Consider the following 12405-nt stretch of genomic DNA (forward strand, 5'->3'; position numbering starts at 1 on the left):
CTGGCCAAGATGAGTGCACCCCTTGCATCCCGGGCAGCAATGTGCTCGCATGCTGCTGCCACTGGTTGATGCGCCTCTACAAGCTGTTTGTTGTCGCTCTCCCCCTCCTCCACCTCCTCATCTGAGGAGCCTATGTGATGAGCCACTTGTTCCTCAGGCATCTGCAAGCCACGATGCTGTGCCATGTTGTGAAGTGCACAGCAGACCACGACCATTCTGGAGACCCTGGCTGCTGAGTACTGCAGGGCTCCACCTGATCTATCAAGGCATCTGAAGCACAACTTCAGCAAGCCAATGGTTTGCTTGATTATGAATCTGGTGGAAATGTGACTGGAGTTGTAGCGCTCCTCAGCTTCGTTGGATGGGCTCCTCAACGGCGTCATTAGCCACGTCTTCTGGGGATAGCCCTTGTCTCCAAGTAGCCATCCGAAAAGTTGGTCTGGCGGACTGCAGAGCGGAGGCACACTAGACTGGTGCAGGATGAAGGAGTCATGGCAACTGCCAGGGTACTTGGTGCAAACATGCAAAATTTCCTTCTTGTGGTCACACACCAGCTGTACATTGAGGGAGTGGAAGCCCTTGCAGCCGACAAAAATACCTGGATTGTGATGGGGTGCCTTAAGGGCCACATGACGCCCTGCACCCTTGGAAAGCCTGCCAGATTGTCAAACACAGCCGCATGCGCAGTTATACTGGCTTGACCCTTGGAGAAATTGATGTAATTGTGCGCGATGGCAAAGAGGGCATCAGTTACCTGCATGATGCAAGTGTGTGCGGCCGCCTGGGAGATGCCGCTGATGTCTGCTGCTGATCCCTGGAATGAGCCTGAAGCAAAAAAGTTGAGTGCGGTGGTGACTTTGACGGCCAGTGGTAAGGAGTGTCCACCTGCTCCTCTGGGCTCCAGGTCCTGCTGCAGCATTGCGTAGATGTCACCCACTACCACTCGCGAAAGTCGGAGCCTCCTTTGACACTGCTGCTCAGTCATGTTGAGGTAGCTGATCCTCTGTCTGTAGACCCTGTTTTGCGGGTATCTCCTGCGCCAACGTGCTTCCAGGCGCTGGTGCCTTCTGGCCTGTGCAGCTTCAGGTGGGTGAGCAGCAGCTTGGAGCTCCTGCTGTTGCTCCTGCAGTTGGTGCTGCTGTTGTTCAGGGTTCTGCTGCTGCTGCTGCGGCTGGTGTTCGTCCGAATCTGATGTCCAGGAGGAAAGGAAATAAATGGTTCCCATTCTTCTGGTATATACCTCAGTTGAGGAAGCGCTCATTCAAGGTGGGGAGAGGGGTTTCCCAGGAGGTCACACTGGAGATGGGTGTCAGGCTCCAAACTTCCACAACAATGAGTAGGCCTGCTAAAAGTTCCCCCAGACCGGAGACAACAAAGTTCTGCCACCTGCAAATGAAGATTGCTGAAAACTCCTTTTCAATGGTGGAGCTGCAGCTGTTAGTAAGCAATCCACTTGTGATACCACCAGGATTCACTGGCGTGTTCCAGAGGAGATGTGCAGCACGTGGGAAAAGTGTTAAAATCAGAAAGGCCTCTCAAAATGGGATTATAGAGGCAATTAAGTGGTTGTTAAGGGCCTTCAGGGCCTATCCCACCTCTTGGAGGCGGGATGGAAATGGAGTCAAAAAACACGCATGTGGGAAAATTGCTCAGAGGTGGGATGGAGGCGGGATCGGGCCTGCCCGCCATTTTTTGCAGTTTTACCACCTCACACACCTCCAATCCCACCTCCTCGGGCCTGGCAAAATCAAGCCCCATGTGTTACGAAGAAACGCAAGTAGTTAACTTTATATAAAGGACCCAGAGGAGTCAAAATACAGAAAAAGGAGAGAGGGGATTGGTGAGAAATGTAATGGTGCTGCGCCTGTTTTTCAGGTGCAAAGCGGGATCCTAAGCATCCAATATGGCCAGTGTGGCATGCGCACTCATTATGAACCGGAACTGCGTGCCCACCATATTGGATTGGGCTGCTCCATAGGCTTCCAGAGCACTTGCCAGAACTATTAAAATGATTGATCAAAATATTTAAATAAGGGTCCTATGCTTGTAATGCCACGTGATAAACTTGCCCAGCAAATCGTGGTGCTAACAGGCAGGATAGGACCCTTCAGCATTGTTATTTAAAGGGCTCATCCACTAATTGCAGTTTAGTTGTTGATTTGCTTTTTTAGCCTGCTGGTTAACTTCTGGGTATTATTGGTCTGGTGCCGGACTCTGAAAACTTAATGCCAACTGCTCAGAAGACGACTTTACTGGTGGTGCACCACCCTGAACAGGTGACGGACTTCTTACAAAGGTGCTCTTAAGTATGCAAGAGTGGATCACCTATCCTTCAGTTTGACCTTTTCTTTCTAAGAGATAGTGCCTGACCTTCACTCTGCATTTCCTGCTGACAGCCTGGCTTAGACTATGAAGTCCCCACGTGGGGGATCAGAAGCACAGCTCCAATGTGCTGTGCAACCGCACCACCTCATTTCATCGAGACATATTTTTAATAGAAGTTTGGATGCTGCTTTATGAGAACCAGACAGTTAAGACATCTGAAGCCCTCAACAAAACAAAAATGCTCACCCCGCTCGTATTTCCATTGCTAATGATCTAGTTCATTTTCTTGCACAGTAAGAAAGCAGTTTATGTAACATTTCCTACTGTTGTTAATGCACTGTTTAATATGTGTGCCCAATAGGTCATTTCAGGCATTTTAGCATTGTGCCATTATGTTTAATTGGATTAACAATTTTGCAGAGACTTCCACAATATTGAGACTCTCTTTGACTTGCCACTGTTGTATCTGTGTGTGTGCACGCATGCATGGGTGAACTAACCATTACTTGGAGCATAAAAAAATTAAAATCTGCCTTCTAAATATGTATTTGCGAGTTTGCCCCATGAGCCTTTATCTCATTATGCCCCTGTTCATATATCCAACCCGATTGCCCAGAATTAAAATTATCCCCATCCTGTGCATTTTAAAAATAGTTAACTCCTCTCATACAGCTGGTAGGTTAATTACCAACGTAGTTATCTGCCATGCTTCTGCACACATACTGATGTATCTGAAGAAATTTACTTTGTAATATTACAGGGTTGGAGTCTTCCGCCCTTTCTGAGGGCAATCATTCTGGTTGGTACAATTGGGATTTGAGGTATGACAGCTTAACCAGAATTTTAAACTGCAAGTCACTGTCCTGTTAAGTAATGATAGTCAAGCTGAGTTTCTTCAGAACAGGGTCTTGAGAGATGCATGGGATGAAAAAAGACTTGAAAATTCGGGGAGTTTTTTGTTAGAAAAGTGCAATATGATAGAAGTGTTTAAAATTCTGAAAGGCTGACACAGGGTAGATAGAAGCAGACTGTTTCCAGTAGTAGAGAGGTCAAGAACGAGGGGCCATCAATACAAGATTAAATGTAAGCGATTTAGAACAGAGGGCAGGAGAAACCTCTTTACACAGAGATTTGTGAGGATGTGAAGTTCACTCCCAGGGTTAATGGTTGAGGCAGAAACTATGTTAACATCAAGGTTAGATTGGATAGGTGGATGAAAAAAAGGGGGATGGAGGGATATGGGAACTGGGTGAGTAAATGTGATTAGAACTATGTGCTTATGTGGAGGGTAAATGCCAGCATGGATTGGTTGGGCTGAATGTTTTTTATCCATGTTGTAATTTCTGTGTATTCTAGAAGTTGGCCCTCCATTGAAGCTAGCATTAAACTCAAATGTGTTTGCCTCTACTTATAGATTAATCATCACAAAAGGATAAGGGACACTTTAACAAGGATAGCAATTAACAGAAGCTGGTTTCAATTTTCCAGCTTTGGCCCACCTAAAATTCCATTTAGAAAGATATGGGGGCCAATTTTCCTGGGCGTCCTCTCCCTTGACACTGGTCAGGCACAGATCACCTGAAGTGCACTGGACCTGCTCAGGCCTCAGTGCATTTGGATTTGGTGAGCCAGGTCATTTACATGGCCTAGTCCCAACCATGGTGCAGGCTCAACCCTTGGCAAGGCCTTGCATCTGAAAGTGGGGCAGGAAAGTCAGCCACTGCCTATTTATAAAACAATAAGGGACTGGGTGGCAGACTAGAGTAGATTGAGATGAAAGTCTCCACCTTTTGTTGAATGGTTACTCTGAACCAAGATGCCAGTTGACACAAGCCCACAGCACAAAGTTCCCAAGATTCAACGCTATCTTACAATTACAGTCAGCAATGAAATTGTATCTTTGGGATCGCATGGAATGCTCCTTAGAGATCTAGATTTGAGTAACTCTTAGCGGGTAATTTATAGGGAGTAATGACTATGATGTAACCCACATTTATAATTTTTATCCACATTTAAATAATATACAGTGTCAGCTGGTAGCACCCTTGCCTCTGAGTCAGAAGGTTGTGGGTTTAAGTCCCACTCCAGTGACTTGAGCACAAAAATCTAGGCTGACACTCCAGTACAGTACTGAGGGAGTGCTGCACTGTGGGAGGTGCCGTCTTTCAGATGAGACATTAAACCAAGGCCCTGTCTGCTCTCTCAGGTGGACATAAAAGATCATTAAAGATCATTATTTCAAAGAAGAGCAGAGGAGTTATCCCTGGTGTCCTGGCCAATATTTAACGCTCAATCAACACCTAAAACAGATTATCTGCTCATCATCACATTTCTGTTTGTGGGAGCTTGCAGTGTACAAATTGGCTGCCATGTTTCCTGCATTACAACAGTGACTACACTTCAAAAAGTACTTAATTGGCTGTAAAGCACTTTGGGATGTCCGATGGTCATGAAAGGCAGTATATAAATGCAAGTCTTTTTCTTTCTTTTATAATTGACAGGAACGAGTGTTCCATTTCCCAAAATATATTGACAAATTAAATTAATTGCACAAAAACAAGTTGTCACTAGGATGAATATTTTCTGTAGAAAAGAGACTGCTGACTGGTCTTCAAAATTATGAAGGGGCTTGATATAGTAGACATAGAGAAGCTATTCCCACTTGTGGGAAGTCCAAAACTAGGGGTCATAAATATAAGATAGTCACAAATAAATCCAATAAGGAATTCAGGAGAAACTTCTTTACTCAGAGAGTGGGCAGAATGTGGAACTTGCTACCACATGAAGTAGTTGAGGCAAAAAGCATAGAAGCATTTAAGGGGAAGCTAGATAAGTACATGAGGGAGAAAGGAATAGAAGGATATGCTGATAGGGTGAGATGAAGAGGGGTGGGAGGAGGCTCATGTGGAGCATAAACACCGGCATAGACCAGTTGGGCCAAATGGTCTGTTTCTGTGCTGTACATTCTGTGTAATTACTGTCTGAGGGTGAAATTTGACTTCCATGTTAGTGCAAAATGGGCAATAACAAATCAGCAACTCATTTTACACACCCGCCCATTTGCTCTTGCCCATTTTGCGCTACAGCCTGAGTCGATTTCACCCCATTTAGCTCTACTGCAGTCTCAGGGTGTTGGGATAACATGAAAGCTGTGTTTTTATCCTCTGTAATATGCCTTTTGAAGTCACTCCAAAATGTGATACATAAATTTGAAGCTTCATCTATTGCAAAAAACTTCCCTTATGTTTGCCTGACAGGGTGATACGATTGTTTCCTGTGACTCATATGGAGTACTAAAGCTTTGGGATGTGCGAAAAGTAGCAATAATGCTATCAGTTGACGCAGGCCCTCATCCTGGCAACCAAGTGGTCTTTCATCCATCAGGTAGGACTCTTTTCTTCTTGATCATTAAGGTGTCATATGAACTGGTTTTATTCTCAATTTACTTCAGTCTCTAGTGTAACCTGTTAGCCATTGAAAAAGTATAATCATTCCACAAATTTAGAGAATATAGAGGTGGTGAACTGATGGTTTGGTTTTGCACTGTGGAAAGTGGTTATGAGATGTTTATCTTGGTGTATAGTGCATGAACAATGTTCAGTTTGTGGAGTGGATGCAAAATTGTCATCATGACCAAACTATACAGAATTAATTTTCTTTAGTGGACTAAAGAATGCTTCTGACTCTGGTAATTGCACATTTTAGCCTTGATTTTGCAAAGCCCATGTGAATAACTCCCACTATTTTACTCTTTACATTGAGTTTTCATGCACAGGTGAGAGCAAGTTTACAAGATCATAGGCTGATTATGGATGAGGAAGGCAATTGGCCCATCTAATTCATCCATCCAGAGAGATCCTAATGTCCCTCCATTATAGCTTCCAATTCTTCCTTAAATGTTTTTGCCTCCTCTACTCAGTCTGGAAGTCTGATGGTTCTGGAAGGCCAGAACTAGTGCCACTTTTGATGGCTTTCAATATTTAGTACATAGGATTTATAAGGATGTATTTGTTTTTTTTTTACATTCTCTACTAAATGGTATTTTGGAACCAATTTAAATTAAGCCTGTGGGTTTTCACCTGAGTTCAAGTCTTCCTCTTTGTCGCTGTTTTACATACATGCGTTCACTCACACGTGACAAAGTAGAAACATCAGCTTATTGTTGACGGCCTTGCAAATGTCTTTTGAGCATTAAGCATGTGAGCATGAGGGATCAGATGCATTCATCGATTCCTTTAGTGCTTGCGTGCATTTGTGTTGAGCACTGTCCTTACAATAAGGTAGGTAATGACTTGTCTGTAATATTCTAATCTTTTACAGTTACCAAAAAAATACAGCAACCTAATAGTGCAGTTATTGCTACTGCTTAGCACAGAATTACTTTGAACTTTATGTGACAGGTTAAAGCAGTGATGTACATTGGGTGCGGCAAAAAAACACTGCTCTGTCTAACTGAGATCATACAAACTACAGTAACAGGCTTCTAGGAAGCATTGAACCTTGGAGTCTCAGGACATTTTTTCACAGCTTCATTCAGAATAAAATTACACAAGCCTATTCCTATCTACTTATACACAGCAGTGGTTAAAGGGAAACAATATGCAGTCCCACTAAATGTTGACATTGATCATACATAGCTTAACTGGGTCACTTTATTAATTATTTTCTAAAGGATCAGAAAAGTTGATCATAGTGACAAATATAGGAATTTCTGTCATTAGTTTATATAGTTTCAAGTAACTGGGGTTGGAAATGAAACCAGGCATCCTATGTGTTCTCCAGTAAGCAATTTACCATGATTGCAGTTATCTGTTAGACCAAAGGTAGGGTAACCTAAATACTGCAGCGAATAAAGATGCAGACTTCAGTTTACAGAGGTGATCACTGAAATTATTGTCAAGCCGTTTACACAGGAAATGCCCAGCAATATACACTATGAGAGTATCTATATTATACTGCAAAAATTGCATTTAAAAATGTTAACATTGAAGGAAACCACAGCTTTTGAACCTGGCTACAGTATCTCATGGATATTTCTTCAAGCATGAAGCTGAGAATAATCTGCTCCACTAAACACTCAATTCAGTTTGTCATTTTATCCACTGTGTAATCCAGCTTTATACTTTACAGCTTAACACTGCAGAAAATGAGGCTCATGTGGAGCATAAACACTAGGCATGGACCTGTTGGGTCGAATGGCCTGTTTCTGTGCTGTAGGTACTTTGTAAAATGCAAAAGCTCTTGATGGATATCATAGGAACATTAGAAACAGGCCCTCGGGCCTGCTCCATCATTCAATTAGATCATAGCTGACCTCAACTCCATTTCCCACCTTAGCTCCGTATCCCTTGATACCCTTATCTAACAAAAATATATCTATCTCAGCCTTGAAAGCTCCAATTATCCTAGTATCCACAGCCTTTTTGGGGTGAGAATTCCAAATTTACACTACCCTTTGTGCGAAAAAGTGTTTCCTGATTTTGCTTCTGAATGGCCTGGCTCTAATTTTAAGATTATGTCCCCTTGTTCTTGATTCCCCCACTAGAGGAAATAGTTTTTCCATATCTACCTTATAAAATCCTTTAACAGTTTAAACACCTCAATCAGATCACCCCTCAAACTCCTAACCTCAAGGGAATGCAAGCCAAGTTTATGCAACCTATCCTCACAATTTAACCCTCTCAGCCTCTTATCAATAGATAGCTGTCTATTTTCTGGGCTGAAAAACAATAGTAGAAGGTAGCTTGTCAACAGAGAGCAGAAAATGCTAAATGTGGGAAAGACAAAGGGCTTGAAATTGGATAAGGCCCGAAAACGGGCGGGGGTGTCGTGACGCGCGATTTGCCCACGCCCATTGAGTCTGATGCAGGCAGCACGCAAACTTCGTGCTGCTTGCTAATTAAAATGATTGCAGCGATAAGGAAGTGCTAAACGCGCTGTTCAGTGGCTTAGTGCCTCAGCAGGGACCCCAAGTTTGTGTGAGGCTAGCACCACTTAAAGCTAGCCTGCACTTCTTAAAGGCAGCCTGCACCTCTTAAAGGGAAGGTTCATTCTGGCTTCAGCAGGTGGTGGAAGTGGCTGGGAAACAGACTAAAGAGCAAGAAAACTGAGTGATGGCGCAAGATGGCAGAGAGAGAGCTCCCAGATTTTCAGATGCAGGACTGGAGGCCTTGGTGCAGGAGGTGCACAGGAGAAGAGATGTCCTCTATCCACAGGGGGTCAGGAGGCCCAACAGACAAACTGTGAGAAGATATTGGGAGCAGATAGCCATCGCGATCAATGCGAGCAGGGTAGCCCCGAGGACCTGGATGCAGTGCTGCAAGAAGTTTAACGACCTCACACGAGTGGCCAAGGTGAGTAAATTCATTTTCAAATGGTATATCCGTAGAACTGAACCATTAGGCTCACACACAGCTCAATTCACCACCCTCCTTCACTCACTTACCAACAATCTCTTATCAATTACAACTCATATGCCTACCATTCATAACTTCACCTCATCCTCACACACAAGCCTCACACCCACATCTCACAGCTTGCACAAACTGCCAGCTATTCAACCATGACAGCCACATCACCCACACAGATTGCACACACTTCCGTCTTTCTTGCAAGAGAAGGTGGCACATAACAGGAGGTAGCAGGGGCTACCCGAAGGGGCACAGGTGCACCTGCATAACCTTACCCCGATGGAGGACATGGTGCTGGCCATTATTGGGAGGGCCATTGTTGAGGTTGTGGCCAACGGCGGGGCTGAATCAACTGAAGATGACGGTACCTTCTCACATCCCACTTCCCCCTCATCCCACAATCTCCTCTGATTTACAAGCTGCAGATGGTCTAAGTATGCACCTCTTGCTTCCCCGCCCCCCTCACCGCAACCTTACCCTTGTGCCTTTCTCATTTCAGATAGACAAGAACTTCAACCCGGCCAGGCACTGGTGGAGGAGCATGAAATACAAGATGAAGAATGCAGTGATACAGGACACACAGCACCGTCACTTAATTGCACACTCCCAGACACCAGCTCAGATACTGCTACTCTGCATACTTTAGAGGATAGATAGACCTGGTGAGACACTGGGCACGAGTGGCCTACAACCAGGGCAGAGAGTAAGGATGACACAGGTGCCAGCTTGCCAGAGGGCAAGGTCGCACACGAGTTAGGCTGCACAGGATTCAGATGAGGGCTTTGATGGGGCGGCCTACGGAAGAACGCTGATGGGTATGCACAATGAAATGCTTGGTGCATTGGCAGACCTGCTAGAAAGCCTGAATGCAATGTCAAGGAGCATAGAGGAGTCCAGCACCAATCTTGCACAGGGCTTTGTGCAGAGCGTGGAGCCCATTCTTTCCAGCATGAAATGGGTGGGCAGATCCTTTGGCGTAGTTGTGGACCCAACCATCATGCAGCGTCTGGTGGCCGAGATCTCAACTTCCATTGCAGCACAAGCAGAGGCTACCCAACATCTGGGTGCTGCAGTGGAAGCTCAGACTGAAGTCATGGATGCTCTGCTTGCTGCCACGCAAGCACAGACTGCTGCCATCATAGCTGGGTTTACTAGTGTTGAAAGGGGCTTGCAGGGTGTCGCAGCAGTCCAGCAATCTATCCTCCAGCAAATTACTAGGATCGCTGAGGTGCCACCCCAGGGGATTGGCAGTGGCTCCGTGGAGGACGAACCTACTGTCCTCTCTCAGGATGACAGCATTCGTCCTCCCACCATGGCCACTCGCCAGTGCCTTGCTGTGTTGCCTGTCAGCCAGCCAGCCCAGACTGCTGCCGCCCATGCCGAGGTGGTGCAGCCCGAAGCTGAGCCTACTAGGCCCAGAACTGCTCGAGGTCATCCTGCAAAACAATCTGCAGTCTCCCTCATTGAAAGACAGCAACCTTCCACCAGCCATGCTGTAGCCAATGGGGTAGCACTACATAGGAGCATTAGGACAGGCAAAGGCACACTGAAGACAGGCACTAAGGGAATGCACAAGGGTGATTAGTTGACTTTTGATTGAAATATTGTAATGGTGTGATTCATAAATTTGGTTTGGAATGTTTGTTTTGTGGTGGCTTTTATTGTAGCATTATGGCCAAGAGGTTGCTGTGATGGTCAGTAACAGAGGCATGATAAGGTGTGGGTCTACTGTTCAATGGGGAATTGGGGTTGCGTTCACTTGTACCGCATTCGCAGTCAGATGATTTGATTACGGGCAGAAAGGTTCCCTCCTCCCTTACGCTTCCTCCTCTTCCGATTCCTCCTCTTCCAATTCCTCCTCTTCCGTCTCCTCCTCCTTAGCTGGTCACCGTATGCCTGGTGGCAAGGGCTGTGCCCTCATGATGGCGAGGTTGTGGAGCATGCAGCAGACCACAACGAATCTTGAGACATGCTTTGGTGAGTACTGCAGGATTCCTCCAAAGCGGTCCAAGCAGCGGAAGCATTGATTAAGGACGCCAGTGGTTTGCTCTATCAGATTCCACATGGCAGCATGGCTTTCATTATATGCATGCAGCCCACATGTGGTTGGGTAACGCTGATGGTACAGCGGACTGCTGCAGAATGAAGGCATCATGGCTACTGTCAGGATACCTTGCAGTAATTTGCATGATGAGCTGAGTATGGGCGCACACCAACTGGACATTGAGGAAGTGGAATCACTTCCAGTTGTGGTATATCTCCAAATTGAGATGCGGTGCCTGCAAATTGACGTGTGTGCAGTCAATGGCATCCTGCACCATGAGGAAGCCTGCTATCCTGGCAAAGCCGCATGCTCGCTCCACCTGCTTCTCTCTGGCAAAAGATAATGAAATGTATTCAGCTGTCATTGCATACAGAGCCTCACTCACCTCCCATATACAGGAGTGGACGGTGAACTGGGAGATGTTACAGATGTCACCTGCCCCAGCCTGGAAGGAGCCTGACATGAAGAAGTTCAAAACCACAGTCATCTTTACAGCCACTGGCAATGCCGTCCTTGCCCTGGACTGAGGCTGCAGTTCTGCATGCAGCAGGTGGGAATTTCAGTGAGCATCTCCTTAGTAAAACGGAGGCGTTGCACACACTGTTCGTCGCTGAGGTTGAGGTAGGAGAATTGCTCCCTGAAGACCCTGGGTGGATATGGCCTTCTGCTGAGAGACTTTGTCCCTCTCCTCCTCCTGCCTCTTCATGCACCTTGTCCTGCTCTGTGTCGCCTCTGCTCATTCTCCCTGTCATGCTGCAGGCCAAGGGGGATACCAACTACTGCACCCATGTCTGGGAGCAGCTGATCTGAGCAGACCCCTTGCAAGTCAGTACCAAGTCCTTGACCACGTACCAGACCACTCCTTGTAGACTTTATGCAACTTTCAAGAAGTCCAGAAAGCACCTGACACTTCTACAAACTCAGCAATAGCTAGTAGAAATCAATCAGCAATTAACCTGTATGCAGGTGATGATTCCTTTAAATAGCGCTGGTGGGGGGTCCTTCCTGCTGCTGAACACGTGTTCAGCTGTGCGAGGTTAAGCTACATGCTGATTGACGTCATGATCTGCCTACTGATACGCTTATCAATTACTTCATAAAAGGTGATGAGTCGAAGAAGAGATGATGAGTCGAAAGAAGAGATGAATAAGGCTTTTATTAGCTAAGAAGAGACCATGCTTCTTCGTGAGTGACTGAACAAGTCTGAACGAAACCCACACAGTGGTGGGTGGAGTCAGCTGAGGCATGCCTCCATACACAGCGCCACCCAGAGGTGGCAATATACAATACAGTGGTTTACCACATTCACCCCTTGTTTAATGTGAAGTCCGGCGGGGTGAAGGGTACTACAAGTTAAGTCTATCAGGAGGCCTTGTCTGACGTCCTGATCGTCGTGGTGGCGGCGGTGGTGTTGCAGCATCCGACGTCGGGTCTGGTGTCTGGGTGGTTGGCGAAGATTCCTGGGGCTTTGGCATGCCGTCTGCAGGGGTTGGGTTGGGAGGGGTGGTGGGGGATAACAGTGGTAAGGGGGATAACGGTGGTAAGGGGGATAACGGTGGTAATTCAGGGGTACCCGAGGGTGCGAGATCTCGTATGGAGACCGTGTCCTCCCGCCCGTCTGGGTAT

General features: G+C 46.1%; 1 protein-coding gene across 1 annotated transcript in view; it reads left to right on the forward strand.

The window, feature by feature from the left end:
* Positions 1 to 12405, forward strand: part of spag16 (sperm associated antigen 16) — a 1547331-nt gene that overhangs the window by 1198427 nt on the left and 336499 nt on the right. Inside the window, exon 15 of the mRNA XM_085985427.1 lies at positions 5583 to 5709. Within this exon, the coding sequence (XP_085841553.1) occupies positions 5583 to 5709 (127 nt within the window). The remainder of the gene's footprint in view (positions 1 to 5582; positions 5710 to 12405) is intronic.

This window comes from Somniosus microcephalus, chromosome 4 (assembly GCF_052327205.1).
Source record: "Somniosus microcephalus isolate GS21.2 chromosome 4, FLI_Smic_1.0, whole genome shotgun sequence".
Classification (NCBI taxonomy): domain Eukaryota; kingdom Metazoa; phylum Chordata; class Chondrichthyes; order Squaliformes; family Somniosidae; genus Somniosus; species Somniosus microcephalus.